Source organism: Macaca thibetana, chromosome 4 (assembly GCF_024542745.1).
Source record: "Macaca thibetana thibetana isolate TM-01 chromosome 4, ASM2454274v1, whole genome shotgun sequence".
Lineage (NCBI taxonomy): Eukaryota > Metazoa > Chordata > Mammalia > Primates > Cercopithecidae > Macaca > Macaca thibetana.
In genome coordinates this window covers 122,994,382-123,017,814 of record NC_065581.1, presented here as the reverse complement: position 1 = coordinate 123,017,814, position 23,433 = coordinate 122,994,382, and the positions used below count along the sequence as shown (strand labels likewise).

The following is a 23,433-nucleotide window of genomic DNA, read 5'->3' as shown; positions in this document are numbered from 1 at the left end:
TTATGAAGTAGACAAGAAACAATAAACATTATGCTCAAATTAATATAAAGCATGGATTGAATAAATCTCTCAAATAATTTGATGTGGCATCTGCACTCCTCAAATGAGAGACAGTACAATCAGCCTGCCTTTACTCCCAACATCCTTATTACTAAACTCAGTGATAAATCCTCTGTGGCAATAGAATTTGACAATTAGATATTGTACGTCTCGTGAGCGCCACCTACTGAGTGCTGGTCACATTTTGTAAATCTCAGTTACAAATCACTGGCTGAAAATGCAAAAGGAAACAAATCAAAGTAACAAAAGAATGACAATAGAATGATGACATTTCCAGCTTTTTATTTTCATCAGTGTTATTTAAGTATAGGTACAGTTACCAGAGCAGTGAACGTCATATCAGAAAAAGAATTTGTTATAATTTACAGTTATATAAATATGACAGTTACTTTGATTAAAAGAGGATTTACATTGACAAAAGCAAATATTATTAAGCCGTACCTGCCTTACCCATCTCACAACGTATAACAAAAATTATACAAAATAATTTATGTGAAAAATCCTTGGGAACCACAAAACATTAAAAATGTAAAAGCATTATTCCATAATGCAATAGCATTTTCATTTTATACATTTTTTTCAAAAATTTTTTAAAAGCCACAACTGAATTTGTGATACATGCTAGATGTTACTTTTAGGTGCAATTAAGCTTAGCATTCAGTAAAGCTGAAATACATACTTTCAAAGGCTGAAGATGTTCTACATTAAATGATTTAGAATCCCTTTTATATTGTTTTCTCATTTCTATAAAAATAGACAAGCTATTTTATAGTCTAAAGTCATATTTATTTTTCAGTTCTGAAAATAGATTGAATCATACACACTGAGAGTGGCATATGAAGACTTCATTAACAAAAATAAAGTTGGTGATTCAAACTTCTGGTTTTGCTGAAACTGCTAAAGTATTCATGAAGCGCATGAGGAACTTAATGTGATTAAGTATCAAGTTTACTGACATTCAACTGTTGGTAAGGTCTATAAAATAGATTTATTCTATATAAGAAATGTTCCTCTCACAAGCTTTGACTCTTTCATCACCTTTCTGTAGGTCTTATCTGAAATAATAAAACAATATAAAATAATTAAAAATAAAATAGACATTAGGTGATTCCATATATCTGATTAAATACATTCACTACATTTATTCTTTCTATCATATACATAGTGCAGGTAGAACACAAGTTTTCAAATATCAAATGATGCTCTCTTTGCATGTTTTCTTATCCACAATATACAAGAATATCAAGCAGCCTTACCAAATTTGGAAGCATCTAAATATCTGCAAACCTCTAAATGATTGTCATAAACATAAAAGATAACTGCCTGAAATGTTACCTTTATGTGGAGGCTTTGACATTTTGTAAATATAAATGTAGCCAAAATATTGAAGTCAATCCCACTTCCCACATGCAAATATATTAATGTGTAACAGAAATCATCCTTTTGCCCAATTCCCCGTACATGGCATCTTCGTGGCCATCCCTCCTGATCCCCCAAGGGTTTCTCAGCATGAAGAGCCCAATTACAAAGTAGGAAAAGCACCATTCAAAGCCTATATATACATGCAGTTGCAAAGTGTTCTGGAGAGGTTAAAAGACTGGTATAAATTTGGTCCACTGCATATAACCTGCAGCAATATTGCCAGAAAAGAGAATTTGAATGAGCCCAGGTTGGAAAAATAAATTACCTTTATGCCTTGAAGGCAATCTCCATGGGTCAAGGCTAATGCCTTTTTCTTTGCTATTGTGTGAGATAATCATCTCTATCACCTTTTTTTCTTTTCATTTTTTAAGATAACTAGGTGGTTTTGACATTTTTGTGGTTGGTAATCTAATACTTTTTCACAAATTTTCTTTCAGGAAATGGAAAATTTTTTCAGTAATTGAATGAGAATGATGGATCATGCTAATAAATGTCTTTCTCAAAACCTGTCATAACTTTAAATCAAAGTCAGGGAATTAATATGAGCCTCCTATATTCCTCATATTTATTTCATGTCAGCATGTGTCTAGCTGATGTCAACAGCAATGGAAAATAACATCAGGGTTCAAGAAATGTGGTACTGTTAATATTTACATGAGGTATTGACTTGATAATGAACATCAGTAAACATTTCAGTCAAATATAAATAAAAATGTATTTGTGTCTCTAACTATATTTAATATACAGAAACTTTAAGGAGAAAAACAAGTAAGCCTTGAGAGTAAAGGTGGTAACGTAACACGTAATTGTTGTAATAGTCAGTGCAATTTAATGATTAGAGTTTATGAGCCAGATATCACGCTGCTAATTTACCTTCATTATCTCTTATCATATTCATGGCAACACTGTGAACTCCATATTATTATTCCCATTTTACAGATGACAAAAGCAAATCTAGAGCAGTAAAATAATATATTCAAGTCCACTCAGCTAGTGACAGTAAAGAGAGCTGAACCTTAGCAGATCTCTAATCAATAAGTCATACATACTAGCAAGGAGCTAAATCTGCAAAGATTGAGAGAGACTCCTTTCTAATTCACTCAGAGTGATTATTTGCTCACCAAGCTGTGTGCCTTCAGGACTTTCTGCTCAAATCGAGTGGTTTTTCTAATTTATACAAATATATCAAGTGACCTCATATTAGCCTGTGTGTTGCCAAATGTTCTAAAATTTCAAAAAATTTGCTTTTACTCAGTTACCAGGAATGAGATCATAGAGAAAATAAATTTAAATTTAACCTAAAAAATAAATAGGATTTTAATGGGGAAGATGATGGAGAGTACATTGGGAAGGTAAAATAGGATCTTTTAGAACATGCAAAGGATCCACATGCAGAAAAAAAATAAGGCATATTTGAGGTATAGGAGTTAGGATTGGCTGAAGCATAGATTTTCTAGAAAGATGGGAGATCAGACTAGAAAGGCCAACTTGTGGAACACTCAGAATGCTAAGTTAAGGTGTGTAGTCTATGGTCATGAAGCTCTGGAGAATTAGGAAGGAAACGACAAAGTCAAAAATAGGATTATTACTCTGGTGGTGGGTGTAGATATTTTTGAGCAGGTAATATGACAATAAGAAGACAATGGAGAAACTTTTAAGGCTAGACCTGAACTACACTAGTGTAGAAGTAGTAGAAATGGAGAAGAGAGGTAATCTATCACTAAACATAGAAGTATTATTCTTTCTTCCTGTGAACAATAGCTGTTTTTCAGTTCTTAGACTTAATGTTTGCTTCTGTGGTCATCAAATTTAAACACTAAAATGTTTTGGAATTTGATAATAGTTGTGAAAATTATCTAACGACTTTGCTTTTATTTTATTTTTATTTTTATTTATTTATTTTTTTGAGATGGAGTCTCACTCTGTCACCCAGGCTGGAGTGCAGTGGCCAGATCTCAGCTCACTGCAAGCTCCACCTCCCGGGTTCACGCCATTCTCCTGCCTCAGCCTCCCGAGTAGCTGGGACTACAGGCGCCCGCCACCTCGCCCTGCTAGTTTTTTGTATTTTTAGTAGAGACGGGGTTTCACCGTGTTAGCCATGATGGTCTCTATCTCCTGACCTCGTGATCTGCCCGTCTCGGCCTCCCAAAGTGCTGGGATTACAGGCGTGAGCCACCGCGCCTGGCCAACTTTGAATTATGATTTTAAGAATTCAGTCAAAGAATGAACTTTAATAACTGATATGTTTTGGCTCTGTCCCCACCCAAATCTCATCTTGAATTGGAATTCCCACAATTCTCACGTGGTATGGGAGGAACCCGGTGGGAGGTGATTGAATTATGGGGGTGGGTCTTTCCTGCGTCGTTCTCTGATAGTGAAGTAGTCTCATGAGAACTGATGGTTTTAAAAATGGGAGTTTCCCTACACAAGCTCTCCTTTTTTACCTGTCGCCATCCAAGTAAGATATGATTTGCTCCTGATTGTCTTCCACCATGATTGTGAGGCCTCCCCAGCCTTGTAGAACTGTAAGTCCAATTAAATCTCTTTCTTTTGTAAATTACCCAGCCTTGGGTATGTCTTTATCAGCAGTGTGACAATGGACTAATACAATACCCATTTCTCTCTTCACCCTCTTAGTCTCCCAAAAAGATACCCAAACACATATGCCCACATTGACACAAAAATACCTCTTCAGCCTGCAGTTACTGTAGGATGCAGTGTATAGAATGGCTCTAAGAGGGTATGTAAGTTATTAACATCTTGTTTGGACACAAATAGAGGCCCTCAAGGAGCTCTATTTTCAGAGCCTTTTAGGAAGAACTCAAGGATAAATTAATAGGACGATACATCCACTAAATAGCAGTATTGAAACCCTACACAGGTATTGATGCTTTTGAGTGCTGACATCTTGAGATCAAGAGAAGTCCCTTATATCATATCTGTGATATCATTTGATTCCAAATTGTTCTGTCTACCACTTCAGGGAATTCATTCCAGCAGAGTCTTCCTTTTTGTAAAGATCTTTTTGTATCATTTGACAACTGATAAGCAATTTTTAGCCAGGTATTATTTAGGCACATTCTTTTTATTTCTTACCTATTCATGTTTTGTTAAAATTTGTTATAAATTTTTGCCAACTGATTTATTGGTATAAATCATCTTTCAGCTTATTATTACTGTAAATGTTATTCACTGTTAGACAAATAAGTCATAATTATTATTATTGCCATTAGCATAATTGCTTTTTACCAATTATTAACTTCTGCTAGTATGATCATGATTAATATTATTAGAAACCTGCCACCTCACTGAAAATGTTAAGAAATCCTATGTTTATTTTATAGATAAAAACTGTTATTAAAAACTTGCAGCACCTTAAACTCATATCTTAAATTGTTTCCATTCCCATCCCAATAACATAAATAGTAGGACCGGCTTTCATTTATTTGTGTGTACAATAATGCTTGAGATGAGAAGGTCACTAAAGGTCACCAAGACATTTACAGAAACTTTCACTACTCCTTGAAAAGTATATAGCCCTAACATATAGAGCTAGAGAAATCACTTCTTTTGGAACTATCAGAAAATATGTGATGGTTTTAATAGTTTTAGTTCATATGACTCCAAAAAGTCAAATAATTGTAGTTAGCAGCATATTAATATAATCACCTCGCATATGGTTTTATATTTTGCCAGCTCCAATAAATCTACACTCTTATATCCATACTTATATTTTAAATATAAATTAGCACATCTCAATACTTAATAAGTAGAAATTCAAGGAATAATGGACATTAACTTTTCCTTATAAAAGGAAGCAAAGGTGTCTTATAAATTAGGTGTTCACAACAGGAAAAGGCATTAATCAGCTTTCAAAAGCTAAATTTGTCTCAAGCTCATTATTATTCAAAGCAGTGAATTTTCCCTGGTAACATGTCACAAAGGGAATAAGTAACAGAAATTCTAATGATAGCCCAGCAATTTAGCATGAGGTTTTAATTAATTAATCTGGAGTTTATGCACATAAGACTGATTATATGAACCAAAGTTCAATTCTACAAGTATTTCCCAAATTAAAGGAATGCTATGTATTTCAATGACGTCAAATATGAAAAAATAGTAAAAAATATGATTCAGTATGTACCAAAATTAAGAAGTATAGTACACTGCTTTGCCAAACAAGGCAATCATTAATTTTTCTCACACTAAAGTATGCAATAAAAGCATTTACAATTTCTCATTATATCCAACATTGAAAAATGATAGCAAATTGATGATGTATGGGATTTATATTGATGAAAATTGGGATGACATAAGGAATAAGCACTGATATAGGAGTAGTATTAAACCTGGGCTTTCTGAGTTTGACTCTTGTTACAAATAACTTTGCAAAAACCATTGACTATTAGATGTATCTGTCCCTACACAGAAAAAAAAAAAAAAAGAAAACTGGGCATGCACAAATTTTAAAATCAGTATTTTCCAGAAAGATGAGTATAATCTTCCTACTAATAAATCTAATTGATCCAGTTCTGGTGCCATAATGTTCATTAACTCCTCTTGTATTAAAATGATTTGAAATAACATAAAAACCTGAGCATGTTGAATGTTATATGCTAACAGTCCAGTTCTAATACACTTATATTTGTGGTCATTACTAATAACATTCGTCACATACACACAGCCAACCTTAATGCAAATGTTTCTCATTTGCTAATGACAGTTTTTGATTACTTCAGATGAGAGCTCCCAAAGTTAGGTTTATATGATGCAGATTGTCTCATAATGGAAGAACCTGTTAATTGAAGAATCACACTTATATCCCTTCAGTTTCAGGTAGGAATATCTGAAGGACTGACCTCTAAGTTGCTTAGAGCTATCATTTTTTGAATTTCAGAAGGCACTGTGCTAGTTGCCTCTGCTTCTACACTTTTTCTATAACCTTTCTTTCTCTTTAAGCTCTTACTCAGCAGGCATGAAATGTATTTAGGAACACATGTTTTATAAAAGTCTTTCAGTTTAAAATTAGAAAACATTTACAGACTTGTTAAGGCAATAGAAGGTTTTGGTTAAGAAACCCATGGAAGGAAGGACATAGAAACCATCTTAGCAGTTGTACAACTTTTTATCTCAGTACTTCTAATTGGCCTATGTCAAGTCTCACGAAGGGTGAGAGTAGCGGATTGTCAGCACCCAGAATACAGCGTTCTCTTATTTGTGTGTGTCTTACATTCATACTCCCCAAGGGCATTAGATTGGGTTCTGTAGGAAAAGATTCTGAGATAATAAGCTCTCTGCAGAAACTTTATTGAAAAGTATTCTCAGGAATTGCCTGCATAAAGAAATGAGGAAGGCAGGACTGAACAGAGAAAGAAACACCTACAATGTCATTGCAACGGAAGTGTTAGGCAATGCCAATGGCAAATGGAATGAACCCTGACTATTGTTCTGAATTGAGATGGAAGTAGGCCGTTTAGCACCACATCAGCCAGTTACTGGTTATGTGTCAGCCTCTAGGAGGTGACATAAACTGGCTGAAATATTGCCCTGCAATGGAGGGTTATGCTCAGTGAGTGAAATAGTTGTACACTGTCAGCAGCCAATATTCCCAGCAGTAGAGAAATGGCACTTAGGTGAAGGATCAGAGTATTCATCACACCAGGAAGGGACATATGACTGGGTCAGGATACCCTCATCTAAATAGGACCATCTCATTAGGCTTGGCTTATTATACCAAGTCTATTCATGGTTGCCATTGGCTGGTGCCCTAAGAGCTGGTCTAACCAGTTATGCCAAGTAAATTGGTCTGTTCTCACCCAAAACATAAAGTGTGAAGGATTGCCAAAGAGTCTACATGTGGCAGGGATGTAAAGGTTTACAAACTCATCTTCAATATAACAAATTACCAACTTCTCAATAACAACACAGAAATAGAAACAATATAATAATATTGTATGTTAATTTGACATCTACAGTCTAAATACTATGCTAAATACTTTACATAATTTATCTAATTTAATCGTAACAGGAACCCTATGAGGTAAGTGTTATTTTACTGTTACAGAAAGAAAAGTGAAACCCAGAAAAAAAAATGGAAAATGTATCCAGTAACATACAAACAGTAAATCACCAGCCTTGAAACAAAGAGTTTCAGAGTCTTTCATTTTAAGAATTTTACTAAACAACCCACAAAGTCTGGCTTATTAATGACTTTATACTACTTGCCACTTGCATGGAAATCTGTTGGCTTCATTTTACATATAAATCATTTTAAGTATAAAGCCATGTGTACTATGTTACAAATATTGTAAAACTGACATTGTATTTATTCAGAGGTCCTATATCCAATGATCTTAACTCTTCAGAACATTATTGAGAACCACAAGACCAGTTTAGGAGACTTATGCATTCTGGAGGAAATGGAATAATAGGGATTGAATAATCTCTTCTGTCCTAAACAACCAGATGATTGGACAAAACCTGTAACAGTCATTATAAAAGATGAGACTGCTATTGGAAAACAAGTAGCACAGGACTGTAATCTCTGAGAAAAGGGAAACAAATTGAGTGATCCCTGAATGTATCAGCTTACTCCAGAGGCAGTTTTCACACCACCTTTTAGGAAGATGGAACCCTAACAGAGCCCAGTGGTCTCACTGAATTGAGGAACCAGAGATCAACATTGGAGGAATAAAGATGGGTAGAATTTGCTAAGAATATGGTACTGTAGAGGTAGAAGCTAAACAGGGAGAACTTCAGAGATCTGCAGAGAGGTCTACTTGAGGCTCTGAGTATTGACCTGTTCATGTGTGACAAGTAAATACCCAAGGCCAGAGAGACACTTGAAAACATTTGAAATACAAACAGGGCTGAAAGAAAGTTGTCTCCAGAGCAGAGTGGAAAGACCTTGCAATGTAAGGTCTATCCTGTAGAATGCTCACAAATATGTTACTTTGGTTGTGAGCCTAAATTTGCCCTATATGACAAGCTAATCTAGACCTACCTTGCCAATGTTTAAATAAAGCTTCAAAGATATCTACCTGATTCCTGTAAACTAACTGCATGCCAGAACAAATTCTAACATTATTTAAAATTCAGCAAACATCAAAATAAAATTTACAACATCGGACATCCAGTCAAAAATTACCTGTTACAGAATTACCTCATTTTATTGTGTTTCATTTTATTGTCCTTTGCAGATAGCGCATTTTTTACAAATTAAAGGTCGGTATCAACCCTGCATCCAGCAAGTCCAACAGCACCATTTTTCCAATGGCATGTGCTCATTTTGTGTCTCTGTGTCACATTTGGGGAATTCTCACAAAATTTCAAAAGTTTTCATGATTATTACATCTTTTATGATGATCTGTGATCAGTGACCTTTGATGATACTATTGTAATTTTTTTGGGACACCTCAAAAACTACCTATACAAAATGGTGAATTTCATTGACAAGTGTTGTGTGTGTTCTTACTGCTCTACCAATTGGCTATTTCCCCACGTCTCTACATCTCCTAGGGCTCCCTATTCCCAAAGACTCAACAATGTTCAAATTAGGCCAAATAATAACCCAACAAAGGCCTCTAAGTGTTCAAGCAAAAGAAAGAGTCACGAGTCTCTCATTTGAAATCAATAACTAGAAATGATTAAGCCAAGTGAAGAAGGCATGACCAAAGCCAAGCCAAGATAGACTGAAAGCTCGATCTCTTGCTCTAGTTAGCCAACTTGTGAATGCAAAGGATAAGTTCCTGAAGGAAATTAAAAGTGCTACTACAATTAATACAAGAATGATAAGAAAGCAACAAAACCTTATTGTTGACATGGGGAAAATAATAGAGGTCTGGATAGAAAATCAAACTGTAACTCAGTAGCTTAGTTTCAAAACACATTTTAAAACCTTTTTTTCTTTTTCTATTTTCTCCCAAGTCTCAAGATGTAACCTTGAAGCAAATGACAGAAATCTTTTATTCCCTCCTTAGTCTTAAAAAAAAAATGATTAAAACATGCTTTAAAACTCTTTGTTTCCCTCCCTTTCCCACTCTACACTCTGTTACACCATGCACATTTACCTAACTATATACTTGTATTTAATTTTGTGCTTACTTTTGCTAATTTTGAGACAGACCAGGAATGGAGATCTAAGCTGCAAAATTCTAGAGATTACCTCAAGGTGGTAGTCAATACCCAGCCATTGTTGATATGACCCCAGACCACACTCCAGGTGGACCATGACTCAAGATAGCTGCCAGAACAAGACACACAGACCCTGTACCCAGCACTACTCCCCTCATGCCTCTCATTCCCAGTTCCCTTTTTAAGTCCCTCTCCTTAGCATAAAGTTGGAAATGGTTCCATTAAGGCATGAGCTTTGGCCATTTCTCCCACTGTTAGCTCAGGAATAAAGTCACTTTCCTTTCACTGAATTTTGTCCATGTTATTGGCTTTGCAAGAAGTCAGCAGCTGAGTTTGTATTGGGTTACAAAACCAGCCGCAACATTCCCTTAAGCCAAAACCTAATCCAGAAAATACCCTCTCTTCAGTCCTATGAAGGCTAAGAGAGGTAAAGAAGCTGCAAAAGAAAAGTTTGAGTCTAGCAGAGATTGGTTTATGAGGATTGAAGAAAGCAGCCATAAAAATAACCATGCAATGCAAGATGGTATATCGCCATACCATATTGTCATACCATAAAAATGCAAAATGAAGTGGCAAGTGCTAGTGTAGAAGCTATAGCAAGTTATGCAGAAGATCCAAAATAATTGATGAAGGTGGCAACACAAAACAACAGATTTTCCATGTATATCAAATAGCCTTACACTGGGAGAAGATGCCATTTAAAACTTTCATAGCTAGAAAGAAGTCAATGCCTGGGCTCAATGCTTCAGCAGACAGGCCTGACTCTTGTTAGGAGCTAATACAGTTGGTAACTTAAAGTTGAAGCTAATATTCATTTGGAATTCAAAAAAATCTTTTAACCCTTAAGAATTATGCTAAATCTACTCTGCCTGCATTCTATAAATAGAATCACAAAACCTAGATGAGACAACATCTGTTTATGGCATAATTTACTGAATATTTTAAATGCACTATTGAGACTTACTGCTCAAAAAAAGGGATTCCTTTCAAAATATTATTGCTCATTGACAATGCACCTAGTCACCCAATAGCTCTGGTGTAGAGGTACAAAGAGATTCATGTTGTCTTTATGCCTGCTAACACAATATCCATTCTGCAGCCAATGGAACAATGAGTAATTTCAACTTTTAAGTCTTATTACTTAAGAAATACATTTAATAAAGCTATAGATAGTGATTCTTCTGACAGATCTGGTCAACATAAATTGAAAATATTCTGGAAAGAATTCATCATTCTAGATGCCATTAAGAATATTTGTGATTCATAGAAGGAGGTCAAAATATCAACAGGAATTTGAAAGAAGTTGATTCCAAACCTTGTGGAAAACTTGGAAAGTTTCAAGACTTCAGGAGAGGAAGTAACTGCAGATGGGATGGAAAGAGCAAGAGAATTAGAATTAGAAGTGTGGTCTGAAGATGTGACTGAATTGCTGTGATCTCATGATAAAACCAGGAGTTGCCGCTTATGGATGAGGAAAGAAAGTATTTCTTGAGATGGAATCTACTTCTGGTGAAAATGCTGTGAATATTGTTGAAATAACAACAAAGGATGTAGAATATCCCATAAACTTAGTGGATAAAGCAGCAGCAGGGTTTGAGAAGATTGGCTCCAATTTTGAAAAAAGTTCTACTGTGGGTAAAATACTGTCAAAAAGCATTGCATGCTACAGAGAGATATTTTATGAAAGGAAGAGTCAGTTGATGTGGCAGACTTCATTGTCTTACACTAAGAAATTGCCACAGTTACCCCAACCTTTGGCAGCCAACATCCTGATCTGTCAGCAGCCATCTACATCAAGGCAAGATCCTCCACAGTGAAAATGTTACAACTCCCTGAAGCCTGGGGTGATCATTAGCATTTTTAAACAATAAACTATTCAACTCTGACCTTGTGACAAAAAGCAATCATAGACAATATGTAAATGAAAGGATATGGCTAGGCTACAGTTAAACCTTATTTCACAGAAGAAGTGGCACACCCATAAGCTGTAGTTTGTGGAACCCCTTCCTAGAGCTAAAAATACCACATTGGATATTTTTTTAAAAGCCATGAATAGTATTAACTTCAGATGAGATTCTATAGCGAAGAGATTAGTGAAATTAACACAGTAACTCTTCATAATGAAATATAATGAGAATGAAGATGGAAAAGGAGGAATACAGAGAGGATCAGTTACGTTTGAAACCATATGAAGCAGTCTAGCCAAAAAATTGGAGTCCCTGAAGACAGAAAGGGGACAGAAAAAATATTTGAAAAAATAATGGCTGATTATTTTTCCCAAAATTTATTGAAAACAAACCCACAGATCAAGACAGCTCCAGAAACCCCAAGAAGATGAGGAAAGTAGGCTTAGACGTGTTAGGTAATTTTTCCAAGGTTTTTTTATTGCAAGGTATGTACCTATTCATGTTTGTTTATTCAAGAACCCAAGTTTATACCTCTTTGGTACACTTTCTCCCAAGCTTGCCAGAATGAGTCTAGTCTCCGTAATAAGAGTGAAAATACTGCTTTTGGAGAAATCCATATGTATCGGTCACTGTACAAGTTATTATCTCATGTACTATCTCATTTGGTCACAACACGTCTAGTAGGTAAGAATCATTTTCTCCATTTTACAGATGGAAGAACTGAAACTAGCAAAATGAATATTGTGTGTTTAAATAATTGCCAGTAAAGTAGCGAAAAAAATGCACTCTCAAGTCTTCTGGATTTCTAGGCAGGGCTTTCCTATGGAGATATGTGGATGGCATATCGCTCACCAAAAATAATAGCTGTAGATATGTGGGTGACCTATCCAAAAAAGAAATTGTTTTATGTGTTATACAACTAGAAATCATGCAGTTTAGGAATATTTTAAATATGAACTCATTGAAAAAGGAGGAAAATAAGACCTTCAATTTAACCATTAGGTCAAGCAATTGCTGGCACCGTCTAAATTACTGACAATAAATCTCAGAGCAAGTACAATACTTCTAAGTATGGTTATAAGAATTAGAATCATAAAACCATAGAATTGTGAAATTACTTACACATCATAGAATCCAATCCCTTCTTTTTGGAGAAATGGAAACATACCCCAGAAGGTTAAATCATTTGTCCGAAATAACATGATTGGTTATTGACCCTTTCTACTAAGCCATCCCCAGTTTCATTCCAGAAAATATAAATTATTCATGCAGAAAGACAAACCTAATTTTGGCAGGTCAGAGATTTCAGTGAGATGTGAATTGGCTAAGGGTTGTGATTTATGAATCTAGGCAGCTATTCAGATTGCCTTATCTCAGCTGTCCCTCTGTGAAACATACTATTCTGAGTACCTAAATTGACCTCTATTCAACCCCACTTTACCATCATTGGGTATCTCATGAGAAGAAGGGTAAATTACTCTGACACAATGCAAAATACTGAGAATCAAAAAACGGTAGAGAGGAAACATATATAGAGATTACTTTCCCTTGTTTCCCAGATGTAAAATAAGCCAAGACAGCTTGTGACCATGCTCTGAAGGATTAAATATAAATCATGCTTTATTTTAAGCAAATTATCAGCAGCATACATTTCAACCATATACACATATACATGTATATGCACATACACATACATACACAAGTACTCATGCTATTATTTAAGCCCCATGGAGGCAAGGGCTACACTGTACTCACAAATTTCTAACACCTCGCACAGCAGCTTGTATTATAGATATTCAAAATTTATTTAAATGAAAAAATGAGTGAATAAGGACAAAGACATAGAAAAGCACAGCTCTAAAGCAATGAATGTAACTTGCTTTTTTATTTTCAGATTTATTGTGGTATAGCTAACAAACAATCGTATGTATTTAAGGTGTACAACTTCATGTTTTGATATTCATATACATTGTGAAATAATCACCACAGTAAAGCTAATTGGCATATCCATCACCTCCCATAATTATCTTCGTGTGTGTGCGCACATATTCACAGTAAAAATATGTAATATGTAAGAGTTACCTCTTACCAAATTTCAAGTATACAATACAGTATAGTTAACTATAGTCACATTGCTGTACATTTGATTTCCAGAAGTTATTCATCTTGCATAACTGAAACTTTCTAGTCTTTGACCATCTCCCCATTTCCCACTCCCCACTAGCTTCTGGCAATCACCATTCTACTCTCTGCTTCTATACGTTTGACTATTTTACAGATTCCATATATAGTGAAATCATATAGTATCTGTGTTTCTGTTTCTGGCTTATTTCCCTTAAACATAATGTCCTTCATTTTTATTCATGCTGCAAACGGCAGGATTTTCCTCATTTTAAAGGCTTAACAATATTCCTCTCTCTCTCTCTCTCTCTCTCTCTCTCTGTCTGTCTGTCTGTCTGTCTCTCTCTCTCTCTCTGTGTGTGTGTGTGTGTGTGTGTGTGTGTGATTTCTTTATACATTAATCTGTGGATGGACATTTAGGTTGTTTCCATACCTTGGCTATTGTTGAATCAGGCTGTAGCGAACACTGCAGTGCAGATAGCTCTATGAGATAATAATTTCATTCCCTTCAGGTATATACCTAGAAGTAAGATTGCTGAATTATTAAGGTAGCTCTATTTTTAATTTTTTGAGGAATCTCCCTACTGTTTTCCTTAATTACTATATCAATTTACACTCCCACCAACAGTATGTACAAGTGCTCCCTTTTCTCCACATTCGACCAACACATCTTTTTTTTTTATAATAGCTATTCTAACAGGTGTGAAGTGATATCTTATTGTGATTTTGATTTGTGTTTCCCTGATAATAAGAGATGTTGAGCACTTTTTAATATACTTATTGACCATCTATGGTTCTTCTTTTGAGAAATGTCTATTTATTCTTCTGCCCATTTTTGAGTCAGGTTATTTGGGGGAATATTTTTTTTTCTGTTGAGTTGTACGAGTTCTTTCTATATTTTGGATATTAACCCTTATCAGATACACAGTTTGCAAATAATGTTCTCCCAATCTGTAGGTTGCTCATTCAACATTGGGTTTTGGATGGGGGGGGTGGTTATTTGGTTTTGGTTTTGAAGGTTTTTTACTTTTGTGTGTGTGTGGTTTTTGTTTTGTCTTGTTTTGTTTTTGCTGTGCAGGAGCTTTTTAATTCAAATAACTTATCTTTTTTTTTGTTTCTGTTGTCTGGCTTTTAGTGTCCTATCCAAAAATCCATGCTCAGACCAATGTAAAGAAGCTTTTGCTTTATGTTTTCTTCCAGTAGTTTTATGTTCTCAAGTCTTACACTTAAAACTTTAATTTATTTGGAGTTGATTTTTGTACAGGGGGTGAAATAAAGGTCCAGTTTCATTTTTCTGCATGTGGATATCCAGTTTTCCCAGCATGATTTGTTGAAGAAACTATCACTTCCCCAATGGACTTTCTTTACATTCTTGTTGAAGATGAGTTGACCTTCTGGTGGACTTATTTTGGGGCTCCCTTAAGTTCCATTTGTCTATGTGTCTGTTTTTATGCCAATACTATACTATTTTGATTATTGTAGTCCTTATAGTATATTTTGAAATCAGGAAGTATGATGCCTCCAGCTTTGTTTTTCTTGATCAGTATCGCTTCAATTATTTGGAGTCTTTTGTAGTTTCATATAAATTTTAGGATTATGTTTTCTATTTCTGTATAGAATGCCATTGAGATTTTAATAGAGATTGCATTGACTCTATAGATCACTTTGGATAGTGTGGACACTTTAATAATATTAATTTTTCCAATACATGCGTATGAATGTCTTTCCATTTATCTTTTTTCTTCATCAGTGTTTTATAATTTTCATTGTACAAGTCTTTCACCTCTTTGGATAAGTTAATTCGTAAGTATTTTTTTTCTTTTTACAGCTTCTGTAAATAAGATTGTTTTATTAATTGCTTTTTCAGATAGCTCATTTTTTGTTTGTGTGCAGATATGTCACCGATTTTTGTGTGTTGATTTTGTGTCCTGCAACTTTACTGAACTCATTTGTTAATTCTAACAGAATTTTTTTGGTTGAGTCTTTAGTGTTTCCTGCTGTATAATTATGTTATCTGCAAACAGAGATAATTTTACTTCTTTTTTGTGATTTAAATGTTGATATGGTTTGTATTTGTGTTCGTGTCCAAATCTTGTTGAATTGTAATCCTCAGTGTTGGAAGTGGGGCCTGTGGGAGATGTTTGGCTCATGGGGGCAGATTTCCCCCTCAGTGCTACTCTTGTGATAGTGAGTGCTTGTGAGATCTGGTTGTTTAAAAGTGTGTAGCAGCTCCCCACTCTTTCTCTCTCTCTTCCTCCTACTCTGGCTATGCAAAGATGTGCCTGCTTCCCCTTCGCCTTCTGCCGTGATTTTAAGTTTTCCCCAGCCATGCTTCCTAAAAAATCTTTAGGGCTGAAAGAGCAGAGGTATATTTTGATGATTAAATTAACTAACAGCCATAAGCCTTTCTGGGGTTCAATCCCACTAGTCCTTGCTGACAAGTAGATGTCTTGGTATCCTGATAGACTCAGAAGGAAAATGCACTCAGTTTCCAAGTACAGAGACAGAGAGAGAGAGAGAGAGAGAAAAGACATTGAAAACAGACATGGAATTTGTATGTATTATTTATTCTTCCAAAAAACACTCTTACTCTGGCTGACACAAAGGTTCTTTACCCTCAAGGAAGTAGTGACTTTTCTTTGCTTAAGGAGTATTAATTTGTTAATATATTGTAGTCTGTATAACAAGGAGACCATAGTTCGTCCAGGCTCTCATTAACGACAGGATAAATGTTTTCCAAATCGTTTAATAATCCACATACAACAATCATTTGAGGTAAGTACAATTTTCATTGCCAGTTTGAGAAACTGAGATTCAAAGGTGTGAAATAATCTGCTTGAGACCTCAAATCTCTGATTCCAGAGCCCGTGATCTTAGGTACTGTGTGCTCCCTCCCACTCACATTGATGCCATTCATTTATATGGGGTCCTTTGTATTTCTCAACTACACCCCTGGTATATGTTGTACTTGGTTACTTCTCTGCTTGGCCTTTGTTCTTCATATTGAGATCTGATGAGGAGTGTAGATAAGGGTCAAGCTCTGCAGCACCATCCAGGTGCTATGTACCCCAATAATTTTCTGAGCTCTTCAGAGGAGAAAATAAGGTCAAAGTTTATTTCCCCCTCACTTACCCATGTTTCAGCAATCAATCAACATTACTTTGTAAAGAGACCTAGAAATGAGTTTGCAGGAAAAACTTGGAGAAAATATAGAGAGGTCGGGACTGGCTACATGTGAATGTTTTATCTCATTTCTAGTCTCCCTAGCCAATAAAACTTTCTAATGTAAGAAACGGTCTTAGGGTAAAAGTCAAATCAATGGTGTGGCTACAATGTCCTTTGATTAGACTTTTTAAATATTTAAGGCATGACTAATGACTATCTCAATTAGACAAAAGATTTCTAAATATCTTAAGAGCACTTCAGAAAAGTCTAATCCAAAAACAGCCATAAATATATCTGTAGAGAGATATATTTATTTAATTATATGACTCTTACTAAAACTAAGTATATGAAATCTATTACACAGAAAGCCAAAGAGTTATTAAGAGGTTTGTATCAGCAAAACAGCTATTACTATGGCTTAAAAGGCCAGATATTGGTCAAATTATAAAAAAGACTTCTGGCCCCCCAGCTTTTATCTAGCAAGAAGCAGTCTGAGCAAGTCATTTATTCAAGCATAATCATTTCTTTTTTTCAAGAAAAAGGGAAGATGCTTTCAGCCAAGAACACAGAGAATGGAACTACAGGCCACTGACAACAATGGACCAGGGAACCACTTCCATTAAGGAGAGTATAATATACTGCGGAACAGCTTTCAGGGTAATACAGCCATGCCTCAATCATGGAATGTTCCCTGCCTCCAGAGTAGGGACAACAGGCAATATTTTTCCTTGCACGATTTCAGAATTGTTACGGACCAGTGACAGTTACATATCTCCTGTTCTTCTACTTTTGGTGTGGAAGTGTCTATTGCAGTCATCCTATTCCTGTATCACCATTGTATATTGATGTCATGTAGAATGTAACTTTTCCCTTTGTTTCTCCAGATTCTAGATCAAGAGTAGCCACATCCAGATATAATGCAAATCACAAAATCCTGGACTTCAATTTTAATTCTACAATTAGATGATAGTTTTGGCATCCTATAATGAAAGTGAAGACATGCATGAGGGATGTTAATATTTGTAATCAGTGGGCACATTGTGATAGAATATAAAGTTGGCCACAAATACTTTCTTTTCATACATTCACACCTCTGCAACATGACTTCACAGATCCATCAAGAGGTAGATGATGTTTCTCAAACCTGGGTTCATTTTGAAACTTTCTTTGCCTAATGTAAGATTAGCAAACATGAAGCAAGCTGAGTGCTAAACAATGCTTGTGCATTGAGAATATTGAGAATCACCCTTTTTCTGCTTTTGGAACCTGCGGCTATGGAACCTGCGGCCATTAGTATGCAAGAAACCCAGGTTGTCACTTGAATAAACACCCTTACCAATTGCCATACATTTGAGGCCAGTCTCACTAAGGATCACACTTTCCTAAAAAGATAAGCAACATCCCTCCTCAGCCTAATCTTTATGTGTGATATTTTGGCCCACATATGGTTTATTCCTTTGTCTTATTACCCAATTGGATCAGAACATGTAAGAGAAAGATTGGTATTAATTATTTGGCCCCTTGTAGATCTCAGCAATGACAATGATGCTACACTCCCTTCTTCTACACATGCAATTAAGGTTCAAGACAATTTTATACACCCCTGAAAGGAGACACTGATGATTTCTATATGTCTGACAATTGTATACAGTTGACTAAACAATAGCATTCACTACTGTACAATGGTAAAAGCCAAAGCACTATTCCTTCTTATGCAAATAGTTGTTAGGGCTTTTAGATGTCCCTTCTTGGGAATCAACACAAAGTAAACCTGAAATTCTGATTCTGAGAAGATGGGAATATACACAAATATCTTTTATCTAACCATTCTGAGGGATCATTAAGCTGTCCATTTTTATTTCTTCCTATCCAGCACAGCACTCCTATTCAACAAGAACACTGTCCCTTGTTTATTGGTTACAAATACATGTATCATGCAGTCACTTCTCCACTTGCTAGAAGAAAGCAATGACATTGTCTGAAGTTACAACCTCTGGCAGATCACAAGAAAATGAGAAAGGCAAGTAAAGAAAGCAAATATAATCAACAATTAGCTGTATGACATTATAGGTGGATGGAAGATAGTAAGCAGATATGTAAGTCAGAAGGTAATTACTGGTCTTGGTGCCTGCTGGTCCTCAACACCCATAACAATGTCTAATAGATGATGTATCTACTGAAGGACAAAAGAAAGGATGGGAAGGCTTGTTCTCATGATATGTGCTAGCTCCTGGTCTTGCCTTAATTAGCAGTTTGCTATCTTTTTCCTTAGCCCAGAGATCTAATTACAGATTTTTCCATGTCTGTGGCAAGCATTCAACAACTAGACAAATATAGCAATACATCAATAATATTCAATAATGCAATAGTTATTATATCCTGTGTTACAATTTCTTAAGACTTCCCAGAAATTAGTTATACTTTATGGAAGTAAACAATAAAGAATCAGGAATATTTCCCATGTACTATCCTTTAGGACACACCTAAATAAAATAAAAAGGAAAATAAAAAGATTACTTCAACATTATCAGAGAAAACTCCAAGCTAAAGAGCCCACTAATTTAGATACAGTCCATTTTTAGGTAATTGTAGAAGCGTTGAGTGCTCAGAACCTTTGTGGGGCTGGTCTCTTGCTTTGCTGGCATTCCTGGCTGGCTATGCTGACAGTGTAAGTCAAGGGATTATTAGATTGGCCACATGCTCTCCGCTTTTGTTTCTTTGTTTTTGTTTTGTTTTGGGACAGAGATAGGAAAGTTGAATGGGGCCCCAGAGATCTAAGAGAAAAGGAAGAGGGGAGAGAAATTTGTAGTGATGAGTGTTTTCTGCTGTAAGAGTCCTGAGAGAATAAAAGAGCTTGATTCTGGCAGAAGCAAACTGGCAATGTGGGTCAAGAATTAACCCACAGGAATGTCAGGATAACATCTCCTGAGACATGTCTCTAAATTACATCAAAAACTTCTATGAAGGATGTGTAAGTATTATACAAACAAAAAAGCAATTGTATGAGTCTTTTCTGAGTATTTTAACCTGAATTGCATAAGTCTTGGTGAATAAATTCTCTACATCTATGGAGAATACTGTAAGTGTCAACCATATACTTCAAAATATTCTGAATTTAAAACTCTAAAGAGAAAAATTCAGGAAGTATCTTTAGATGTTGCTGTTTTAGTGTGGCTCACTCTCAATTTCATAATTAAGAAGTAGGGGAAAAAAGCTTTAATTACAATTAATAAACATTATTTAGTTGTTAAGGTAGTGTATGGACTGAGCTTACTACTGGATTTGTTATCTAATTTTCAAAAAGAAGTATTAGATATTCTGATTTTACTGCAAATGGATTACGGTGGTGGGGATATTAATTGAGTTCAAAGCTGTTTAAATATTTCCAAAATTACACATGTCCCTATCAAATGTTGCTTTTCATATTTTAAGAGTGAGAAATCTCATAATGCAGGAATTATATTTGATTTGATGATCTCTAAGGGTCAATTTGGCTTCAAAACTTCTTGAATCTTACATTTTTTAAATGCGATATAAGGATGTTTTTTAAATGTCCTCCTTTAATGTTTGTGTTTAAAAGATTTCTTTTTCTCCTAAAACCATAACAGGTTAAACCTCCAACTGTGATTGGTCAATTCCACACCCTTTTCTTTTGATCAATCCAAATGTTCTTCCTCGGGGTGCTAGGCTTTGCAGTTTATGGGAATGAGGCCTTGCACTTCAGTAGGATTACAGACAAAAGAGAAATAAATCTCTTCTGTTACAATCAGTTCAGGCCAATCACTCCACAAGTAAGTTTTTCTGTGTGCACATAAACATTAACTCTACAACAAACTCATTTTCTCTTTAAATGTAAAATAATGTCATAATATGAGAAATACCCTAACAGGTTTTTTTTTTGGTTTTTTTTTTTTTTTTTTTTTTTTTTTTTTTTTAAGGATTATGTTACTTTTTCTTTAATTAGCTGTATATTTCAGATAAATTGAGTTTTGGGGAGTTTCTTCCAATTCTGGCATTTTGTTATCTACTAATGTTATCATTATTCTCCAGACCTATATTTGGAATATAGAAATTAACTGGCTAATAAAATAAACTACTTCATCATTATCAGTCATTAAGAGGCAGCTATAGTAATATATGACTATGTTTTCACAATAAATATGTTTGACATTACTACCTTCATTATATTAAGACATATATATGATATTTATGAAACTTGGAATTTTTAAGTTAGTCTCTGTTGAGAGTTAGTGGCATTTTTTGTGTATTTTTAGTTACATATTGATTAATTGATTTACTAAGATATTTCTGACATACTTTAGGTGTTCTGGACATTACAACTAGTGATTGTCCTGGTTCCTGGAGCTATTTTTCATCTTTATGCTGCATGTAAAAGCATCAATCAAGAATGCATTCTTCAAAAGCCTATTTGCACTGTAATTTATATACTCTCTGTTTTATTAAGAATTAGTCTAGAGGCAATAGCATTTTGGCTTCAGATTTACCTCTTTGGTTTCCAAGTAAAATCTCTTTACCTGTGTGATGCTAGATTTCTTGGGGAAAATATGATTGTAAGATGCATGGTTCCAGAATACTTTGAAAAAACCATTTTTCTCATTGCATTGTATACATTTACAGCAATTACAATGGTATTATGTGTTGCTGAGATTTTTGAGATCATATTTAGAAGATTATACTTTCCATTCGGACAATGACCAAAGAATGGATTACCTATTGTCATGTTACAGTTCTTTATCATTTTTATTTAGTTTTATCATACTTAGTGAGTACCACAATTTCAAAACAAACTTACTTCAATGTGTCTGAAATTCACGTCTACTATAAAATATAATGCCTGGTTGTAAGATAAGGATTCTTGAAGAACTATTTCATTTTATTTTAATTTTGATCACTTTTATTAGAAAATATAAACAGAACTACTGTTAATTTATTTTTAAATGGTGCTTTTACAGAGTTCTCTCACATACATCTTAATTGATCAGTTTTTTGTGGCCAGAGAAACTTTTATTGTCTTTTTTTACGAAGTGGAAAATTGATGGTCAGGTAGGTTAATTTGGGTGGCCAAAGTCATAATCCAGATCTTCATATTTTCCTTTCTGTGGAACTATACAGTTTTAAATTTGAGGGTGTAATTATTTTGCATTCATGTAAAATATAACTTATTTAAGCACAAAAGTTATAAATTAATTATTAAGGAGTAATTCTATAGTTTGACCATTACTTTGAAGAAATTGAACAATTACATTTTTAAAATTTTATTCAATCATTTTCTTGAAAGTTTCAATATTAAAATGATATAGAAATATAGTTACCAAATAAATAAAAAATGCTATGGATAATACTGCACATGGGATCCTTGTTTCTTCTCAGGAAAAAAAAACCTTTCTGTGCCCACAGATGTTCTGTAACTGTAACTTCTATATTTATCAAAAGGGAACACTGTGTTTATATTAAGTTAGACTTCCTCAATAGCTATGAAATTATTTCAGAGACAATTGTATATTAATTTAGTGCATTTCTTTTTATCTGCCTGCCTTACCAACAATCATTTGATTCATTCGATATTATTTAAAATCCTTATGTATTACTGCTTTATACTGGTAACTTAGTAGGGAAATGAGTATACTCAGATACTAAGGTTTTCCATTTTTCCTTAAGCTTTATGCAGCCTATGTTTGACATCATGAATTTCTGTATCTAAGGTTTTCATCACTGAGGTTTTCTCTACATGAGAGCACAGGAGAAAATCCAACTTATCTTCATTCCACAAATAGCTACTGATATCTATTTGTTAACAAGTACTGCATTAAAAAATTCGTATAAAAAAGATCATCAAGATTTAATACCTTTATAAAATCATAATCTAGCACGTGAGCTGTAAAATCATACTATAGCAGTGGCATGCCAACAGGGTGGGGACTGGTAAAAATTGTCCACTCTACAAACAAAGGATATGTATTGACTTTCTTTGTTTAGAATAACTAACTGTTGGTGTTAACAAACAGCAACCATGTTTAATATTTTATCCTTATTTTTAAATTCTCTATAGATAACATACCCCTTGATTGCCCGCATTCAAGGTGGAATGCTCCTGCCAATCTGCTGGCAAACATACACATTTTCATTATGGGTCCTATTTTTGCTGCATCTTTCCAAGGTTGGTAATTTTTTATTGAATGTCAGGCATTGTGTGTTTTATCCTGTTAGATGACGGTTATTTTTCTTCTCATAAATATTCTTCAACTTAGTTCTGGAGCACAGTTAAGTTACTTGGAAACAGATGATCCTTTCTGCTTCTTTTCAAGCTTTGTTATATATGACCAGCGTAGTACTTACGGAAAGGCCAGTTTTGCCCCAATACTAAGAAAGAACCTTTCTGAGTGCTCTATCAGATGCCTCTTTTGTGGTTTGGGAATACTATCCTTTCACTAGTCTCAAAAATCTTGAATTCTTCCCTCCTGCTGGTTGACTTGTGGTGGTGACACAAATTGCCATTGCTACAGGAAACAGGTTCTCTCTGTCCAAGGCAAGAAAGGAGATGGGGCAAAAGGACCTTATTCTGGTTTGCCTCTCAGGATTCTTTCCCAGGGAAGATCATTTTTCC

The 23,433-nt window shown here is 34.8% G+C and overlaps 3 protein-coding genes across 3 annotated transcripts in view; 2 read left to right on the top strand and 1 right to left on the bottom strand.

Annotated features, from left to right (window-relative positions):
* VTA1 (vesicle trafficking 1) overlaps positions 1–23,433 on the top strand; it is a 726,169-nt gene that overhangs the window by 611,499 nt on the left and 91,237 nt on the right. The window lies entirely within an intron of this gene.
* The window catches only part of NMBR (neuromedin B receptor), a 75,010-nt gene that overhangs the window by 38,309 nt on the left and 13,268 nt on the right, over positions 1–23,433 (bottom strand). The gene's annotated exons all lie outside the window — the stretch shown is intronic.
* Positions 19,741–21,523, top strand: GJE1 (gap junction protein epsilon 1). The gene is given in 3 exon segments (XM_050787425.1): positions 19,741–19,779; positions 20,417–20,611; positions 21,131–21,523. Coding segments are annotated over 3 exon segments (627 nt in total).